This window comes from Oenanthe melanoleuca, chromosome Z (genome assembly GCF_029582105.1).
Source record: "Oenanthe melanoleuca isolate GR-GAL-2019-014 chromosome Z, OMel1.0, whole genome shotgun sequence".
NCBI classification, from domain to species: Eukaryota; Metazoa; Chordata; class Aves; order Passeriformes; family Muscicapidae; genus Oenanthe; species Oenanthe melanoleuca.
The window spans coordinates 3,483,264-3,504,707 of record NC_079362.1 but is presented as its reverse complement, the minus strand read 5'-3'; the positions used below and the strand labels follow the sequence as shown (position 1 = coordinate 3,504,707).

General features: G+C 38.9%; 1 protein-coding gene across 6 annotated transcripts in view; it reads left to right on the top strand.

The window, feature by feature from the left end:
• Positions 1-21,444, top strand: part of FAM172A (family with sequence similarity 172 member A) — a 250,027-nt gene that overhangs the window by 160,997 nt on the left and 67,586 nt on the right. For all 6 annotated transcript variants that reach the window (XM_056513646.1, XM_056513645.1, XM_056513643.1 and 3 more), the window contains one exon: positions 19,941-20,057. In XM_056513646.1, coding sequence (XP_056369621.1) covers positions 19,941-20,057 — 117 coding nt within the window. The remainder of the gene's footprint in view (positions 1-19,940; positions 20,058-21,444) is intronic.

Genomic DNA, 21,444 nt, shown 5'->3' with positions numbered 1-21,444 from the left:
GTTTTCTAATGCTGGGCTGATAAAGAATGAGATTTCAGAGTCTGTAGTAATTTCAGCAAGTCTGTGGGTTTGGGTTGGTTTGTTTTTGGTGTGTTTTTTTTTTTTTTTCCCTTTTTTTTTTTTTTTTTTTTTTTTTTTTTTGGTGTTTGTGGTTTGTTTTTTTTTTTTAGTTTGTAAAATTGTGATCTTTAGAGACAGGAAAAATTACAGAGGATGTTTGAAGTGTCATTTCTCTCCCGTGCCACTGAGACATTTTCATTTTACAAGCACATTATTGAAGAGGTAATTCTGCTTAAGAAGTAGTTCTGTGCTGTTTTGCTAGAGAGACATTTTCAGAGTCCAGTTAGTGCTAATGTGACAGATACCATGTACCAATTAAGAATGTTTTCTGCTGCTTCATTCCTACCTGCATGAATGATACGTATGTGTTGTCTTCCCTCCATTCAAAACCTCTTGATGATCTAACTGGCACACTTCCATCACTCGTGAGATGCTCTAAGTACATTTTATAAAAGTCACTGAAATTTATTTATGCTTTTTTTTTTTTTTTTTTGAGGTGAAACGAGGTTTTAAACAACACAGACTTGATGAAGAACTTGTAATCGGGTGCAGCCATCAGAGGAGGGAATTGATTGAGCCTCCCTGTCTCATTCCAGAAATGCTAATTTTCTTCATGTTCTTATTTTGAGGAGAGGCTGCTTTGAGCATGATACTCAGGGGCTGCTTACTACTAAATTTAGTGGGGTCACAGTTTTAGCCCTACTTATTGCAGTAACGGGTGTTGGTGTTCCTAACAATAGTGCGTGACAAAGGCAAAACAATTAGAATCATCCTGATTTACCGATTCTCATGTTGCTTCCTAACACCTTTTTTTCCAGGAAAAAGTCCCCAGAGCAATTGTCCTATTTAAGTAGAAGCTAAATCCTTTTTTTGGCTGGGCAAAACAGATTTTCATTGAAAATTGTATGGGAAATAGCACTGTTTTATTATTGGCCTTGCTTTGAATTGCACTTCTTTTATATGTACTCAATACCTTTTTATATTTTGCAGTATTCTTCTAAGTAAAATCTAAGTAAAGTTTTAACTCTTATTGTGAAGCAAGTGCTACAGAAAAGAAAGAAATTTGAAATTTCAATGTCACTATATTTGGTAGATTCGCATGAATTGTGGAAAGGGATAGCAAGTCTATAGTTTGTAACTGCACGAAATTATATTTAGTTATATAATGCACATTCCTCGGAGTATCTTACTTTGAAATTAAAAAATCTTTCTAGCTTCTGTTTCTCTTTCGTACAGACTAGGATAACTTTTTGCAGCTTAAACAAATATTTCAGAATCAGGTAGTTCAGGAGACACATCCTGTAGGGAAAAGCATCTGCCTGCATTCAGTAAGCCGTATGCATACATGTCACAATGTGCTGTTCTGTCATCTCCCTGCACACATCTCATACAGCCCCACTCAGGATTACATGTTGTACATAGTATTGGTATAAAATTCATAATAAGTTTTAGCAGAGTAATTTTCTGTAGCATCAAAGACCTATTGATGCTGGTAATACAAGAGGTGTGTTTCAGTCCTTCCCTGCTTCGCCCTGACCTCTCGCATATCGACACACTCCCCTTCAATTACTCCTCTTCCACCCAGATGTATCCCAAGTGAAACTTCTCCAGCCTGTCAGCCGCAAACACTCAGTGCCTGCCCCCACACAGCAGCCTGCATCCCTCTTTTTCCTCCCTTTTCTGCAAAGCCAGTGCACCCCAGCCACCTGCTGCAAACAGCACAAGTGCCGAGGTCCCAAAAAAGCCTCCATTTTGATTGTAACCCTCCTTGCAGTGCAAAGATAATGAGTAATACTGAGGACATGTCAGTCTTCAGGTTCCTCTTTTCTTTTGCTGGTGTCACTCATGCCACACAGATGCCTTGTGCATGTGCTCCCTGTCCTCAAGCGAGCCGCGCATGGCTTGAGCTCTGAGTAAATAACAACTGCTTCTTTCTGCAAAATGAACTTCTGCTGGCCAGCCTAAAGTGTATCACATTTTCTGCAGTAGGTTGGCATCCTCTGCCACGAGGGATGGAGCGTACTGTGGCAGGCAACTTTGTCTTTTATTCTGTTCTTAAAATAGCTGTTAGCATCTTTGTGTGCAGCGGGGAAATAATAAAAATTTTCTTGACATCTGTAATATCCAATTGCGCTTTTGCTTCTGCCTCCCGAACTATTTTGTGCTGAGGTGAACCATGCTGGGGTTTGGGATGGCACCACCTCCTGCAAAAATTTTTATTGATAAAAGCCATAGATGCAGTATCTGCTATAAAATGCAGTTGAATTATTTTAGTTGCTATTGCTAACTTTTTAAGAATGCTTAGATTACTGCTAAAATCTTGAAAGCACAACCTTCCAAATTTTGATATTAAGCCTAGATATCTATATTGCATTTAGAGATTTTAATGAATCTTACACATTTTAATGAATCTTGCGTTTTATCAGCAATTGTGCCCTAATGGTCTTTTAAGGTATCTAAAGATGTATGCACTGTCGTTCTCAGCCTTCTGTTTCCAAGCATTTGTCTCTTGAGCTAATACATATTTTCTGCCTTCAAATTAAGCAGGAATCAATTTATAATGTGTGTTGTAATCTTTTTGTAAAAGCCTAATTATGTACACTGCTTTCTAAAATGCAAGGATTGGAATAAATGTGTATTAATGCTTTAGGTGGGAAAACAGTACAAACATCTTGTGATCTGAATATATTTATAAATAGTCACTTGCACTTTTTATGCAAATGAAATTAAGTAACTGTCAGGCTGCAATTTTAATTTTTTTTTTAATGCAATTATTTGACACCTCATATAAATCTTTTTATATGTTTGAGGCTTTTTCCATGTGCCCATAACTGGTGCTGTCCTGCATTATTCTTTTATACGTTTTGTCTTTGTTTCCTTATTTTATTGCCTATATTTTATGGATGATGAGAATACTAATGAACATATGATGCATACTATCATTCACAAGACGAACAGATAGCTTTCTCTCTTTGTCAAATGTTTATGCAGTAAAATGAAAAATTAAACAAACCTAGCATTGACTCCATTGTAATTTCAGCTTAAATAAAACACCTGCTGAGGTTTTGTAGAATTTTTCCCATCAGAGAGAAATTTTTGAGAGTGCTGGGAGACTATTTTTATATCCAAGGAGTAAGTTTGAGGTAATTGGCTAGAAGGCATAGAAGTTATCTTGATACTGGACCATAGAAAATTCTAAATTGTTTTAACCTTCAATTAGCAAAGAAAAAGCAGGTAATATGTCAAAACACTCATTAGAGGTTTAATTATAATTTCTGATGGATTCAAAACCTTATGGCTCTGTTCTGGCCACTCCGATTTAGCATTCAGCCCGTATTGTGTATTCTGTTACACATCTTCACAGGAGCGATCCTGCCGAGCTTTTTGACACCCGTTTTCATGCGTGGCCTATTGCTCCACACCGAAATTTCCTGTTGTTGTTGTTGTTGTTGTTGTTGTTGTTGTTGTTGTTGTTGTTCTGGGCCGCCTGCTGTGTTAGAGATGCCGTGGACGTGTCAGCTCCGCGGTGTGCGCGCATTACCGCGGGCGTACACGGCGCAGAACGGCGAGCCGGGGGATGCGCGGGTGCCTCCGTGCAGGGATGCAGGTGTACCCGGGCACGAAATGACGAGCAAGGGCGGTGGGGGATGAGCAGGTGCCTCTGTGCACAGGTGCGGGTGCCTCACAGCAGCAGCCGTGTCCGTCCGTGTTTGCGGTGCTGCGATGCGCGCTCTCTCGCAGCGCCCGCGATGCTGCGGGCACCGGGGGGGGCTCGGCAGCCGGGGACACTAGAGGGCACTGCTTGTCCTCGCTTGCAGCTTCCTTCTGGGACAACCGGCAGAATTAGGCTGAATTCCGTAATCTTGCTTTAATTAACAGTTGAGTTCTTATTAAGTAAGTCTAGGCTGTTTAATTCGCCGTTGTTTTGCTTTTAGCCTTGTGTTAATGTCGTGGATGGAGTCATCAGCGCTTGCAAATAAATGCGGAATCAATTGTCCCCGTACAGTAACAATTTTATAAAAAAAAACCAACCCAACTTGAAATGTTATTCTTGGCAAAGCCAGAAGACTGAGTTTGCCCAGTGATGGGGTTTAGATCCCTTGCCAGCTGTGCTTCCAGTCAGCAAGTGTGATCCACAGTGTTAGAAATGTGTTAGGGAGAGTCTTGATGAGTTAGGGTGATGTATTTCAGCAAAGGTCAAGAGAAAGATAAGCAGAGGACGAGAATAGGAAATTTAAAGGGTCTATCTTTGGTATGGGTAAAACATGTATCATTTACTTTACCCTTGGAAGAATGTTTCTCAGTTACAAAACGCTAAATCACCTGAATAGCTGCTACAAGTTCAAATGTTTCTTCCATTTATAGGTTCATTTATTTTGGATGGAAATTATGAAAGAAGTGGAATAATCAGATTAATCAGGCTAATAAAACCAGACATCATTTCAGAAGCAACAGAAAATTAATACGAAATTTAGATATCAAAACAATAGCAACCAAGCTCAATGACACCAAGAATGGATGTTAGCTTGCCCTTGTCCTCTGCAGTTGGCAGAGCATTGTAAGGAGTGCTGTGTGCTGGCCAGGTTGGGAATTTTTCTTTCCAATGAAATTCCAACACTCAACATCAAGAAATTAAGACCTGCGGTTTAAAGTGTTGTTCATTGCTAAGCAGTGATTTGGGACTGGGCCCTACATGAAATCTTTTTTTTTTTTTTTTGCTTTTTCTCCCTGGTGTTTAGCCTGAAAGTTTCTTTCTAGTTAAGTGTTGTTGACTCCAGTGAGTGTGTAAATTTTCTCAAGCCAAGTATTAATAAATGTGTGGAGTTAGCAGTTGGATTGCCTGATCACTGAAAACGACCTGTTAGTCAGGATGACGGCTGGTTGGTGTAACTAAGGGTTTTACCACATATAAGTTCTAGATTTAATACATTTGAAACACAGTGATTGTCTTAAAAAGGATGCCACTTTTAAATAAACTTCTAAAGTACTGTTTTAGCCAGAGCTCATCGCCATTAAAAAGCAAGCCAGTATAATAGTAGGTCTTGTTTTGTGCAGAATGAATTGTAAGTATTGTATTTTAGTCCCACATAATTGCTGCAAATGTTAAGGTGATTTCGAACCACTCTAGTTCCGAGCAATCTCTATGCAAACAGTGAGATGAGTATATGCATTTCTGAAAAATCCTCCTGGTAGTTACTGCACGATTCAAGAGGGTACTGTAGCATTTTTATTAAAAATATATAGGTTTCCTAATTATTTCTGTATGGTCATGCAGTTGTCTTGGACAATCTGGTTGCCCAATTGATGTTTAGGTATAGATCCATCATTTAAGAAGAGCAAGCATCACCTAATTTTGCTTTATCAGTTCATAAGCAAAAAGAAACAAAAAAGATGTTTAATCAACAAGAGAGCAACTCTTTTTGCATTCACAAAATGGTAATTTGAAATCTTATTTTGTGCGTGCTAATGATCTATAAGCAGTGAGATGCCAGAACTGCTATAATAGGATTTTCCCAGTCCTAGAAGGATTTTGCTTATGGCTATGAAAAGTTAATTTCAGATCCTGATACACTTGCATTAATTTTTGAGACATTAGCTGAGTGTAGTATAGTGAAGAAAAACATGAACACCACACCACTGTGGTGTAGCTAATTGTTTATTACATCCAACCAAAGAAGCATTGGTAATGTGCAGGCCACAGTGTCTGAAAAAAAAAAAAAAAAGAGGCAGGAAACTGGCAGAAAAAAGTCTTGCAGATTTCTTCTGGAGGGTCTTGAGAAAGAAACTGAGAAAGAAAAGAAGAAACAATAGCTTCACCATATCCTAAAAGTGATACAAATGGGTCTTGGCGTACTTGGAAGATCCTGTTTGTTCATTAAAATACTGTTTGAGAGTCAAACTACAGAATGTACCAAACCTTCCTGCTTCTGAGTGAGAAAGCACATCTTTGTGGTTGTATGATTTATGTATGAGAAACAAATGATTTAGATGCTTATATGCACCATACTTCAGTAATGTATTTATATTATGTTGAGTATTTGCTGACAAAAGGAGCATGTTATCTCTTCCTTTGCTAGTAAGGGATCTGTTGACTCCACAGCTATGTAAAAACCTCTCATCAGCACCTATTTTAATCAGCAAGAACTTTACTATAAATCATTATCAAAAAAAAAAGCATTGTGCTACGCTTTTATACCAATACATTTATTTTGAAATTAATAGGGAAAAATAATACAGAGCTTGTGCTTGAGATGGGCTAATAAGCGTGCCCATGAGACTTTCCTTTTCAAACACTAAATGAAAGCTTTTGCATTGCTAACAGGCTACAAAAGTTGCTTAGGTAATAAGACTCCTTTTCTCTTATCAGTAAAAAAGAAAAGGGGAGGGATGGGATGGCTCAAGGGATTGGTAATCAGATTACAAAGTCTTTCACTTCTAGGTCACTGGTTCAAATCTGCCCCCTGTTTAGTAGTGACCAAAAGCTGTTCCCATCTGATGGCTTTTCAGTAGCCTTTGTGCAATTCATGAATGATCTATATCCAATGCCTGGTGAAAATCACTCCTAGCCATTGCTTTGGGAGTCTCAACTCAAACCCTTTAAGTAGGAATAAATGATCTGCTCATGCATTGAAGGGTTTGGCGGGTTTATTTTTCAGAATAATTTTAATAAGTTAGCAGAGCAGTGCAGCTGAATTTGCACTGTAACAGCTGCTGTGGGCTACAGCTGCCATCGTCACTTCCCACTAGCATTGCTTTGTAAAAAGTTGTTACCAGCTTACTTAAGGATTAGACTGATGTGTCTTAATTTGAGCCACATGGTATCATTCCAATCTACTTTTATATTAGACTAGAATAGATAAAACCATAACTGAAAAAAGGAGAAGCAAAAGAAAATTACTAAATTTGTTCAACTTAGAGGAAACAGTTACTATAGTAAAATTGATTTTGATAGATAAGAGTGTGAAAGCATTTTTATTGATAGTTTTAGTATTGCAATAATGCTGTGGAAGCTATGAGACTGCAACTTCAGTGGGTTCTTGTGCTATATGTGACTAAGACCACTGTGGTGTGCTAAGATAAATGTTGGAATAAATTTAGAATGGAAATCTTGAAGCAGATAAATTGAAAACAAGGGAAAACAGAAAAATTCCCTGAAAAGAAGTCCTTGCAAGTGTGTGTTTTCTAGTGCTGCCCCTTACTGGTACTTACTTTCAGGTAGGTGAATAACGGGCTTCTATACTTGGCTCTTGTCAGTGCTATTTGAAGTGCTATTTTCCTTAAGGTAGGAGAATGCTAGAGGACAGTTGCTATAAAGGGAATGAAATTTCTGGTTCATTAATGTATGAACCTGAAGTGAGGGCTCTCTGCTAGATGTACATTTCTGTGGAAATCGCTGTGACAGTTTAGAGGTGTATTTATGTCCATAGGGATGCACACAACCCATTATAAAAGTATGACTTTTTCCCTAAAACCAGACAAAGTATTTCTTTTGAGACAGCAGGCATGCCACATATATGCTGCAGTAGATTTTTGCAGTAGACTTTTTTGCACAGAAGGTATTTCATCAACTTAAATGATATTTTATCTATGTAAGTCTCACTAAATCAAATGAATCACATCAGCCACCTCCCTCATTACTCACATAAACTTCAGAGTTTGCTTGTAACACCTCAGCCTGGAAAAATAAAATACGTGTGCATGCTGAGCAGAGCTTGATGGGTACCAGCAAGTGGAATGCACATTTAGCACAGGGCCAGCACAGATCTCTGCTCTCCCAAGAACACATCCTCAGGTGCTGGGACTGGTCTGCCTAACATGCTTATAGTTTCACATTGAAAACCTAAGCCAGAAGAGTGCTGATCTGTGTACCACAAAATCTGTGCACACAACACATGTTCATAGACATGTTTTGCAGGAATGGCTTGGGTGGGATTTACTGACACTATTTTCACAATCGGCTTTCAACAGCCGAGCTATCTGGCCTGTGATCCCCTCTGGAAACTGCAGCAATTGCAGGAAAAGAAAATCCCAGACAACATATTTGTGATCCAAACCACAGCATTCTCTCCCATCAGATGGTATCAGATGTCTCAGGGATCTGTGTACTCGGAACAACTGGTGTGGTATCCTTCCAAAAAGCACAGGGCTTTCCCAGCTGCTGCAGGAGCACTGTGTCTCCATGTCCTAGCACCATGGTGTTTTTGTGGGCTGCTCATAGTGTTGGGCTCAAACTTACCTGCATCTCTGGCCCCCTTTGCCAGAGAGGAGGAGGGGGAGTGGGATCCAAGTTTAGCAGTACAAGAGATGTGGGCAAAAAACCCTGCCAGCTTCCCAGGGCTGTTTGGTCCAGGAGCACAGGTTTGCAAGCCAAAGTCATTCATTTCAGAAGTTCACACAAAGGCAGGGGAAGGGGGAGGGCAATAATCTGAAAAGACTGGCAGCTCACCTTTGCTCTCTTCCCACAGGGAAGGCTGGCCTTGTTCTGTTGGTTAGGTCAGGGTATGTTAGAAGTAGACCCATGATGGTTCAGCAGAGTAAGGTTTGCCTATATTTCAAGGTGGTGGTGAGTTTAATCATTAGTTTAGAAAATAATTTGGTTAAACTGAGAAAACCTCCCAGCAAAGCATTTTTCCTAGTGTAGTGATGCTTCTTGTAAAGCTCAAAAGAACCCTTATAAGCCATAAGTGCATGCCTTTGTATTGAATGAAATTTGACACTGTATGTGTTTCTAACATTAAGAACTGATGCCCTCCAAAGCATGCAGAAGCTTTCAAGTTGCTATCTCAGATAAATGGACTTACTTCTTTAAGTACTAGAGGTGTGTGTGTGGTGTCATCTGTCTAAGAGGACAGACATAGATATTGAAGCTCCCAAAAATGGGAGCTGTGAACTGTATTTGGTGTCATGGTCCAGTCACATCCTGACTTTCAACCAATTGTGTGATAAGCCATATTGCTCATCAGACCCCACTCTGCCTGCATAAGCTAAGGTGGTGATGGTGCTGGTAGTGAAATAAAGAAATGCAGACTTACCCTGGTCTGTTTCTTCCCTGAAGAGGACTTTGGAGGAGAGCAGAAGGAAGGAGCAGAAATAAAGCTTGCAGTTGCTTTCTGGTTTAATGTTGTTTATGAACCTTATGAGATCAGAGGGTCATGCAGAGTATCTAGCATGTGATGTGTAATGATTTGGAAATAAACACCAGGGGTGGCTCCAGCTGCCTTTGATCTAACTAAATGGCTATTTTATATATTCTATTTAACCCACTTTAAAATTAGGCAAGGAGCATACAGGAATGCCTCTCGGTGTGCTAGATGCTTAAACTTCCAACTGTGTGTTCAGGACCAAACAAAAGGGAAATGGTTTGCTTTCAAGGAGGTTATAATTTGGTAGATGTATAATAAAAAGCAGACATTAAATGCTGTGGGAAAGAGGGACTGCCTTTCTGCCTTGTCCCAAGATTTTAATATTTTAAGTTTTTATTGATTACAGCCTGAATATGTAGATTTCACTCAGTATATTTTGTTTTCCATTATATCTCTGGAATCTTTTTTTGAAGTGGGACTTCAGTTGAAAATTATGAGCCCTTAGCTTACAAGGATGGGTAAATAATCAAAGCCACAGCAAGCCTTTTTCAGAGTACGCTGGCCAAAAACTGTAGAGTGTGTGCAGAAAGCTCAGCAGACATTTTGCCTTAGTGCATGGGTGGCTTATCTTCATGGTTCTGTGGGGTTCTGATGCATTCTCATGGTCACAGAACAAAGGCTGCCATTTCTTCAGGTCATACCTGGTGGACCAGACAGTGACTGTTGCAGCTCTGCCTGCTGGCTCCTCCTTGAGTGTCGAGAGGGGAGGGTCGCCCAGTGCTCTCCAAACCATCCCAGCTTGCCCACTGGTGTAGCTTGGTTTCTGAAGCCAACCAGTAGGGCCTGGCTGATACCTCCAGGAAAGTCTGAGTCTGGCAACCTGTCTGCAACCAACAATACAAAATTTTCGGGAAGACTTTTCCACTTCCTAACAACCTCGAATGTAAACGTGCGTCATTCTTAACAAGCCAGTCCTTCTTAGGCCTGTGAAAACCTAAACAGTTTAGGTTATTTCACCAAAGAAGGACTCTGTGTGATAAATGAGTACATTCCTACATGGGCTGCTGGGAATATTTGGTGCTTTTGTGCAGCATCCATTGTCCTCATGCTTAGGCACAGCACTCATGATAAGAAGTGGTACTTGTTTTCCTTATGTTGACTCATCTTTACCTGGCATCACTTTTCTGAGTGATGTCATCAGCACTGGAGGGTGATTTATGGTGTTAAATGAGCAGGCTTTTGCTGGGGGCAATGCAGAGCACAGTACAGGAATGCTGGAGGATTCCTCAGAACTAAATTAAGTGGGCAAGCTGATGACCGAGTTGATTCAGGATCACTGAGCAGGCCAGGAAGAGGAGCACAGAAATACTTCATGGCAGTAAGACACCATGTTTCTATGTCCAGGGATGCTGAGGTGGAAGCTGTATGTTGCTGCAGTGCTGTGGCTCTCCAGATGTGATGGAGAGCAGGTCCATGCCCCATGTCTTTGAAGGGTAGATAGTCTAAACTTCCTTTGTCAGTAAAGCTGTGCCTGATAGCTTCTGGCATAAGACATGGACCAGACATTTAATTATGAGTCTATTCTGTACTCTAAATTGGAATATCTTTTTCTGAATAATTTCTTTTGGTTTTTTATATTATGTAAAACTGTATTTTATGTAGTTATACGTCCTTTGCTTCACAAAGCCCTTCAGCATTTGAAGTCTCTCCAAGGAGACTTATTAGCCTTGCTGCTATTTTCCCATCTCATGGGTGGCTGGAAAACCTTGTTGGATATCTGATGACATGTCCAATGTCTGAGAGCTGATTTTAAAAAAATCCGTTATTGTTCCTGCTTTACTGTTTTTTCAGACTTTGAAGATGTCAGTCATGTATTGGGGTTGAAATTAGATGTTGCCACAGGTCTCTTCCAACCCAAACCATTCTATGATTCTGTGGTATTGTGGTCTGCTTTGTGTAATTTGAGGTTCTACCACACATGCACAAAATTTTTTGGTGGAGGAGAATGCAAGTGGCAGCAGCATTTCAGTGGGAAAGAAGAGGGAAGCTGCTGCTCTTCTCTTTTGGCTGCCTGCAGTAACAAAGCACAATTTGTCATTCCCTAATCACAAGGAGAGTTACCTCCAGAAGTTTGTGTGACCTCAGAAGTTTCAGTTTACATACCTTCATGCTTCAGAGACCTTGCCTGTGGAGAAACTTTTACTTTCTGAAGTTACTCAGAGGTTATAGGAGTCGAAGCTGAGGCTTCAAAGGACAGGAAGAGTGAATGTTGTCTTATCCTCTGGCTGAAGTGGAAGTCCAGCTATGTTTGAATAACAAGGATGTCAGATGTCATGTTCACCTGTGAGGTGCTGAGCTTAACACTCAGTTTTTCTCATTTTCTGTTTGTTGTTTAGTTTTTTTAAGTCTGGCTTGCTAATAAAAGTTAATACGTAGGTTGATATGTTTGTGTGATGTGTGATAAAACCAAGGCAATTTCCTAAATAAATGACCAGTCCTTCCTCAGACACAGCCAACGTCTAGAAATCTGTTGAGGATTTTCCCTTCTGGATGTTAAACCGGTGCAGTTCTCTCTCTTTTTCTAGATATAAAGTTAAATATGAGGAACTCAGTTATTTCCTTGAAAAATACATCACCATGAGATTTGCATAAAACTGTAATAACAGTTTTCCATGTACCATTCAAACTGAGACAATGAAGAAGTAATGCAATTTTAACCTGCTGTATTTGATACTTAACATGTAAAAACAATTATTTATTTGATTGTTTCACATTCATTTCACTAATATGATTGTTCACTTTTACACTGATTTCTGGATTTACGCATTTATTGAAACATGAGAAAATTACTTCCATAACTTACTCTAGGCCATGTTTTTCATTAGATATGAGCCATTACCTTTGCAATGGTATAATATCAAAGCAAAACTCCAACCCCTTGTATCATTTCAATTTCAAGCCTTGTTTATTATTAGTTGTGTTACACACTGATTTTCAGGAGCAATTTATTTCAACTAATTTGTCATCTCAAAGATTTAAGATTACTGTATTCTATTTAAATTTACCTGAGTTAGAAAAATTACAAGAACCTACTTATTCTGGCTCAAGGCTTTTAGATGTTTTCACCCTCATAATGCAAAAGAGGAGTCCAACAAGACAGGCTGAGAATAAACAAGTAGTTTTATTTGTCCATTTTATATGCATACTGGGTTTTTAGATAGAGCAGAGCTGTTCCACTGTAATTTTGAAGATGTGGAGCTCAAGCAAGTACCTTAGGAAGAACTTCTTTCCTATGTACAAAGGTTTTGTTTCTCTCCAGTCCTGCTGCCTGGTCTGAAATCAGCCTTGGGGCTGAAAACAGTGGCAGTTTGGAGCTGGCCTGGGGAGCAGTCACATTACTCAGATGGATGGATCAGGTGGCTGAAGTTGTTTGCAGCATCAGCATCTATCTGCTGCCAGGCTTCAGCAGAGCCCGTGCAAGCTGTGAGCCACTGCAGAGTCCAACATGTGGCAACTGAAGGAGTCATCATAGCTCAGGCACCTGCGCTCTGAGTCCCTGCTCCTTCCTGAGACTGAAAGCTCCCTGATAGGAGCTTCCTGCAACTTCTGTCAATAGTAAGAAAACTGATGTGGTTTGAAAATGTACTATGGTTTGCTCACTGATAGGTCTAAGGCAGTGCTTGGCACCATAGCTTTATGGAGCACCTGTGATAAAATACCAGCTGGGCCGCACTGTTGGGTATCAGCTGTGCACTGCTGCTCTTAAATGCTTCAGCCGTCTGTAATGGCTGCAGGATCAGGCTGAAAATCTGGTACCCAACCTACATTTGTACAAGGAAGTCTTCAAAATGCTAGCCTGTGGTTTGACTGAGCCCAGGGCAGACTAGGACCGTGAAAGTCATTGTGGAAGCTGAGCCCAGGATAGCAAGTCTGGGGTAAGAGGCTGAGGGTGCTCCCAATTTCACGCAGAGACATCTCTGTTTCCTGGTTTGTGGAGACCCTGACTTTTCTTGATTGTGTTTTTATTTTATTTTACTTTATTATTTTATTTCCAACTAGGCGTGGCACTCAAATAGCTGCCCACTGCTTCAGAAATCCAGACAAACCAAGAGAAAACAAAGCTATGATTTTTAAGGTTTTACTGGCAAAGAGTGGAAAAATCCTTCATGATCACAGCCAACATTGTTAACAAAATCTTCAGGGCAGGCAATGGAGGACTGATCTTGCAGGCTGAGTTGATGTCATTTGGAGAGCTGATGCAGCCTCCTGCATCCCTGTTAAAAGGATGCTGCTTACACAGACACGTGGCAAAGCCCGAGCAGCAAAGGATGTGCTGTGCTGGAGGTTTGGTGTGATCACAAGCTCACACCATCTTGCACCACCCAAATCCAACTTAACTGCAAGTATGAAATGAAATAGTTTAGTGAACTGTGTGATTTTGCAAGTATGATTTTCCTGGGGCTCATGTACTTGAAGTGCACATACACAAACTGTCTTTAAACAATCTAGCTTGAGTAGCAGATGCTCCTCAGCGTTTGTTGTGCCAAATACTGCACACAGTAGTTTTGGACACTTTCTGGCAGCTTGAACTGACCCTTGTGGAGCTCCACTTTCATAAGACTGGACTGTTTTTTATCTCATATGTTAGAGGCAATCCAACAGCTAGCTGCTGCTATCAGCAGCATAGGAATATTAACACTTGCACTGATCAGACTTCATGTTCTGTGCCTCGATAGGAGATAGGTAGAAGCTGTTGACCTTCAAAGTTGATTTTTATGCCAATGAGATCTCCTAAGTTCGAATCTCCAATCTTGGGATTGCAGACTCCAGCTGTCAGGAGGGAGTCCCAACTGGCTGACCCCAAGTAGACTCACCTGCTCCAAACCTCCTTTTCTGATCACCCCAGTGGTTCTTGCAGCAGTGCAAAGGGAATTATCTCAGCAATAAAATAGATAAATTTTTTTTGTGTTAGTTGAATTTCTAGTGGGAAGGAGCTTCACCAAACTCTAATGTACGCTTTTCGCCTGGTAGGAAGTTATCTGCAAAATGCCAGATTTAGTTCTCCAGAGGGTAGAGGATGTCCCTGCCACCAGCTTGTTTTGGTTTGGTCTGCTGTGGGCAAGATGCAGCTGATCAATTCAAAGATTTTTATTCCCATGGTGCCATACAAATTTACGTTATGTAATGGACTTTGTGTTTAGCTGCTGCACTTCATTCATGCTAAACAAATTGTTGGAAGGTTTATAGTTGAGGTGAGCCAGCATTTCTACCCATAAACCCTGCCACACCTAAACCACTTGTGTTTGGGAAGTTGGTGTTTCCCTCACTATTACAGGTCCTCAAAGACTTTTCTCTTGTCAGCTCCCTGTTGTGACACACTAGGATCAAGAAAACAGGAGAATCACATTATTAAGTTTCAAGTTTTAATAAAAGTGAAGCCAGAGGCTGTCGACAAGAGAACTATGAGTTTTGTTTGCCCTATTCAGAAATATACCAGCAGAATTCTGTGTACAGATGTTTTTTAGTTGGGTTTTTTTTTTAGTGAGCTGTGTATAAGGGAGACGACTTTCTAAATCTTGAGCTATTTTTGATTTAAATATTTTTCTACTCATTATTGATTTTATGAACTTACGGCTCCAATGCAAGGTGGTAATTTTCAGTAGAAGTTCTGCAATGGAAAATGGTTTGCGTTGTTAACTTTGACAAATCCTAGACTCCAGATGCTTTAAAGCAATCTGTTTTATTATGTTCATGCATTATTACTGCTGCTGCCATATGATTTATTGCTGTAGAAAAATGTCACAGTTGTAGATGTAACATCCAGTGGATCTTTGAACCAAATATCAGCGAGTACTTTGGTCATTATCTCATTGTATATTTGAAGGTATTTTCTTTTGCTGTTTAAAGACTGATGTGTATCAGGGACAAATGTGTATTTGTCTCCTGCAAGGAGGGGTTTTATCACATCTGCAAATTCATTTAGGGAAGATGATTGTTGTTGCTAATTGAAAATAGGAACTGGTGGAACTTTGGATTATTATTTTTGCTTTGTGCTGCTTGAGCATAGTTGCCCAGCAATTCTAATTCCTAATGATTAATAGTTTATGAGGGCTTGGGGAATCTAATCCCATTTAAAGATGTGCAGAAAATTGAGAGTATTTCAGAAATTCAGGAATTCTATTCAGGAAGCAGTGAAAGGTCTTAGGAATGCCAGACCAACAAACTTGCACTACAGAATACAAATTTACATAGTTCCTGGTGAAGAGGAGTTTTTCAAAACTGAGGAGAGGCTCAAGTGCTGCCAGGCAGACAGACTAGCTAATTGGTTTGTATGAGACTGAGTGAAATGATGGTTGAAGAGGATGTTGGTTGACTGTAGACTGGTAACAAGAAAGTTACAAGGAGAGCATATGAAGTCACCAAAAAGGAAACCACACACCTTTCCAAAAGGAAGTAAAAATTACCCTCCACGCGATTCCTGTCATGTGATTTCTTCTCTCTTTCCATCTACCACTGCTTTTACAAAAATTCAGTGTCCAACTGATGCTGTTTTGGTCCACCAGAATTTCTACTGCAAATTCATTGCACATCTGGAAACCAGTGAGGGCTTTTGGACAGGGGCTTCCAGTTGTTTCCTCTGGAAAGAATTCTGCTTGCAGATGCCAGAATGTCTTAAGAGTCTCAAATCAATCTGATGCAACTGGAGGATTTGCATCAAAATTATATTCCTCCAAGTCAAATGCTTGTTGTTGATGTGCCCATTGAAGCCCAGTGCATACGTGTAAACACCATGCCACAACTGAAATTGCTATGGAAGATGAAGAAAGTAGCTGAAAGGTTTATTTCAAAACTCCGAGAGAAATTAAAATTTTGATATTTTTTTAAATTCATATTTTAATCTATTTTTCCTCATTCCTAATTGCAAACAACTCAGAAGAGTAAATATTCCCTGAATATGATGTGATGTTTTATGATTTGATTATATAAACCTGCAAAAATAAAAGCCTGTAAAAAAATAAATATTTTAACTTACTCTAACTTTTCTCAGAAGTTTGCATTTTTACTTGTTATAAATGCTGGAATAGGTGTAAAGAGTATGGGATCAATGTTTCCAGGATTTACTCCTGCAGGCCATTTACCTAAAGTTGGTACTTTCATGGATTTTCATGTTGTCAAGATCAGACCTTTGGCCCCTCTTTTAATACACTGATGCTTTCATTCGACAGGAGTATTATTCTGTAAAATATATACCAAAGGCATATTTTGCCATCCATTCTGACTATATATGCATGCTAAATATACTGTGTATGCATTGTATGTGTGAAGCTGTGTTTTATTTACACACACTACAAATAATGCAGGTATCAACCTTTTGACATTATAATCTTGTAATAACTATGTAATATAAACTTACAGATTAGCAGTAGAATACTTACTAAGTTGAGCAACAAAGGAGTAATTATTATGTATGAACTTAAGGAATGCATTTATAGGGATTTTCAAGTTCTTACTTATGTAACTATTAGAGCTGAATACAACTAGACAGTTGACATTTTCCCATCCAAAGTGAAGGAGCAAATTTTCAGCCACTGGGATAAAGATAACTTTCAAAAGATGCTTGAATGCTTTCAAACTTGTTGCATGGAAAACTGGTCTACAGCTTGTCATTCTAAGGGAATCAAATACATAGTGTTGATATATGGTTAATAAGTTAAAAATCAAACTTTACTGTGACTACAAAGAAGAAACACAAGAAAAAAAGAAGAAATGGAAATGCTTAAAGAGAGATTATTGGGAATGTCTAGAGGACCTGGGATCATGAGTGATACAATAATACATGAGAGCCTATTTATGTAATAGAGAAATGCCAGTTTACCTACTTCTGTTTGTAAATGAATTATTGGAAGAAGGAGTGTAAGGAGAGAGTAAGCCATCAAGTGATGAGCTTCACAGAGAGATGTTTTCCTGCAAAATCTGTCAGCTAAGAATAATTTAAGATTTTTTAATGGGTGTTGAGGGGAATTAGGTAATTCCTAGGCTGTGAAAACTTTCTGTCTATGGAATTTACTGATGTGAAAAGATTATAGGGTGTAAATGAACTTTAGACAAAATTCTTAGCCTTTGTTTGCTTCAGTAAAAAAATAATTCTGAATAAAAATGTCTAAATTTTAGTATTTTTAGTAGATTTGGCCTACTGAATATCTTCAGTTTTATTATGCCCACCGCAAAAGACTATACAGGTTGGATGGATTAAAACAAACCCTGGTAAATGTAAATCATGCATCCCGTAGTATCCTTCCATTGGGATCTAGAACAACTTTCGAGTTGTATCAGATACAAATGGTAGCTGAATACTACATTTTTGTTTAAGGTCAATTTATTTTACCTTTACAATTTTATTCCACTTGTTTAGTTTTTAAAAATTTATCTTAATTCAAAACTGATTTCAGAAAAGAGACGTATATTCTAACTGTGACCTGTCAATCCGTTGAATCTGAAGCATTTACTGAGTATTGGAGCATCTGTGCCCAAAAGCACCTAGACTACTTGTATCTTCTTGCAGGGTAGATTATCATCCCTAATAAGAGGGTCTGCTGCTTGAGTTTAACCTGGATCTGTTCTCCTTGATTATTATTATCAATGAATGTCCCATTGCAGCAGGAAACTTGAGCTGCTCTGATAGAAGCAAAAGTGTCCTCAGTTTGACATGCTCTGTTGTGACATTTCTGTGTCACTGAAACATGGGCACGTTAGAGTTCTTGTTCAGCTGAAGGTTATACCCTTGATCCTTTCCCTACTTGATGTATTGTTTTTGTCTGTTTCTTTCTAAGTTGGCTCAGAAGGGTATGGATGCCTACCAAAACTTTTTTCTTCTGGGCTGGATGTTAAGAAATCTGTAAGTGAAGCTCAGTTAATCCCTTTGATCCCTCTTTGCTGCTGCATCCATGAGACCTTATCCTAACCCTAGCACTGTGGCTGAGTTATCAAAAAACATCACATTATCAGCCTCAGTCACTTTGCTGATCTTTGTGAAGAGAATAAGATTCTGCAGGCATCCACAAAGCTGAATGGCAAGCACCAGGAGCATGTTGGGTATTGCATATTATTTCCTATATATCATATATGATCTGAAAAGCAAAGACTGTACTATATGAAGAAAGAGTAGAAAGAGATGGTGATCAATGGCTGCCAGTTCTTACATGTGCATAGGGAAATTGAAAATAGCAAACCCAGGCTAGGTCTGGAAAAGAAAAAAGGAGCTGCACCTTTGTATTTTCTTGTGATTTGAAGAAAAAGGTGGTGTTCTAAGATGACTGGGTGGCTAGTTTTCGAAACAGAAACATGGGACATAGCAGCTTGAGAAAAAACTGCTTTTCCAAAGCAGAGCATATTTTTTATCTTTGCCGGTCATTAGAAGTGTTTCTGAATACCAGCCCTTCATGGAGGAGGTCATGCTGGAATAGTCTGAGCTGGTGATGATATTAAACTTCACCCAGCATGTGAAAACTCTGAGTAATAGTAGGTATATGGCCTTCAAGACCGGTGATATTTTTGCACCTTTGCCTGTTTAATCACGGTGTTTTGTGGAAGACAGTGCAGCCAAATGAGTGCTGGAATGCACAGCACTGGAACAGGAATATTAGTATACAGCGTGTGTTTAAAACACTTGCTCAATGTACAGCAGGGTTTAATGGGAGTTAGGTGTGTGTGGCTGTTGCTTTTAGATACTGGCTCTTTCTAAAAACTTATTTTCTGGTAGGCTTTTGGAGTTATTCTTATGGCAAGGAAATGGAGCATTGAGTTCAGAGGTGCAGCATGTGTTCTGATAAGCAGTTACTAGAGCATGAAGAAAGAATACCTGATTTTAGAAATGTGGTATGTGTTATATTTATACAAAGGGAAGCTTAAAAAAATTAACTTTATTGCAGCATACACAGTATTAATGACACCAGTTGTGAAATGCTGATTTTATAAGTATAATCTATTATGCTTTCTTTGATCCAGTGTTACAAATTAGGATCACTCATGTCAGGAGATTAAAACCTTTTTGTCTCCCTTTGATATCAAACTATTCTTTCCCAGTACCTTTTATCTTGCATAGCAGTGCTGAGTTTCACAGCATCTTTGTCAGTTCACTTGTGTTATTTGCAGCAATCATTTAATTTGTTTTAGAACTGATATTATTTAGTCTGACTGTCATTTGCAACAGAGGCTCTTTAATATCCTAAAAAAGTTGAGAGGCTTTGGTGTTAGCTGAGTAAGCATATGAATAAGAGAGAAGAGAGAATAATTTTCGGACCATGGTGAGCGTGCATGATAGCTAAATTGGATAGAAAAAGAAAAAACCTATACAAGTCAAAGTGAGATTATACATCAGAAAAACTACAGCAATCTACTGAAAATTAGTAGATGATAGTCATGAGAACCTTACAGTGAACCACAGGTACCAGCTTCCCTGAAGAACTGAAATATGAACTTGGAGAAGCTTGTAAAAGGTATCCTCAGGGAATCTTCCATTTTTTCACTATGATACCTTTAATCCTAGAATTGTCAAGCCACATGGAAAATAATAGGACTGAATAGTTCAGTCAGTTAAAAGTTAGTATTATTTTTTTTATCAAAAATATTAGGTGTTTCTGTTTTTCTGGACCTGTTAGGAATTGTATAAACTTTAAAACAAGTGAAGTCAAGTATTGAATCTGTATCGCTGTTCCTTTTAAATTTAGGATCATTATCTCTGACTAAGCAGACTCTATTCAGTAAAATGAATTAATTTAAATACAATATTTTTAACAGATGATTCAACGAGAGGCAGAAGTAAAGAATAGGGTAACTGCTGTGGCCTTGACAGACTCAGTTCACAATGTGTGGCATCAGGAAGTTGGGAAAACCATTCGAGAGTGGATGCGAGAGGTAAGGCCTTTTTTTTAAAGATTTTGAGTATATGCATCTGTGTATGGCTGAATGAACATGTCTGGGTGTGAAAGACAGCATAATACAGAACAGTGGAAGTCATGTATTCATTCCAGCCACTAAAATAACCAAGATTAAAGCCATTTCTGAACTGCCAAGTTAGCAGTCAAAATACTAAGCACCAAGCCCAGTGTTTCTTCCTAATGTGCAGCAAAATCGAGACATGCCAAGGAAGCCCATGCAGTGCCTGGTACCTGGAGCAAAGTCCTGGGTGCACCCCGTGCTGCTGGTTTGATCTGGCAGTGGTGGAAAATCCTCTTTAAGCTCTTCATGAGTCAGTTTGATGATTTGCACTTCTGGCAAAATATCCTTTCTCACAGCAGCTTTTTGATATGTAATTACTCCTGTAGCGCTCAGAAGCTCTTATACTTGGGTATGGGGCTGCTGAGATTCTAAAAATCATGTTTTTAGAGCAGGACCAGCTAAACTACTGTTTATGAGTCTCATCCTCGCCAAATCAGGCTCGTCTCTGTTTTCTGCATTCCCATGGCAGAGCACTAAAACAAAAGGTGCACTGAGTGAATTTAAACTAGTCACATTCTAGACTTGACTTTTTCTCATGGATTTAGTGAAACTTCATGTATACAGTGCCTATTCCTGACTTAACCTTAAAGTTTTATAGGCCACGACTGATGGGAATAGAGGATCACCTGGGATGCAGCCTGACAGTTCTACTTAAGTGTTAAAAATATAAAGAATGGTAACCCCTACAGGCTCTGTCAGAGAAATCCCCATTTTCTTTATGGGAAATCAAAACCTTAAAATATGTGTTATGAAGTAAAACTGAAATTTTAAATCCTGTAATTTGAATCTGACAACTCCATTTTTCTTTAAGCATTTAGTCTGAATAAAAAAAGTGCATTACCTTTAATTTCATTTGCAGAAAGTAGATGTTAAAGAATAAGTTAAATGATTAATGGCCTAAAAAGTGGATGGAGTGTCATAACTTACATTAGCATTAAAAATCTCCTATAAGAAAGAAGAATTTTACATATGTGAAGTGTGGCTGAGTGGTATTAAGACTAGCATATCACCTGGATATCTCTTACTTTAATCAGGTTTAAGGCTAGTGGTAAAATGAATAATAATTAAAATATACACCTAATCGCTGCCTGTCTGTAGGGCTAATTGCTGTCATTGAAAGAATGAATTGTTAAAATAAAGTAATTCTTCATTGGAGCTATCTCTCCTGTATTACTGGTGGCCTATTTTTAGTACCTATAGATGTCATGAATTTTGAATTTATTAGGAGCTGTGATGAATGATAAAACAAATCATCCATTTACATATCCTGACACTGCTTTCGAGAATACTTATTTCTTAGAGG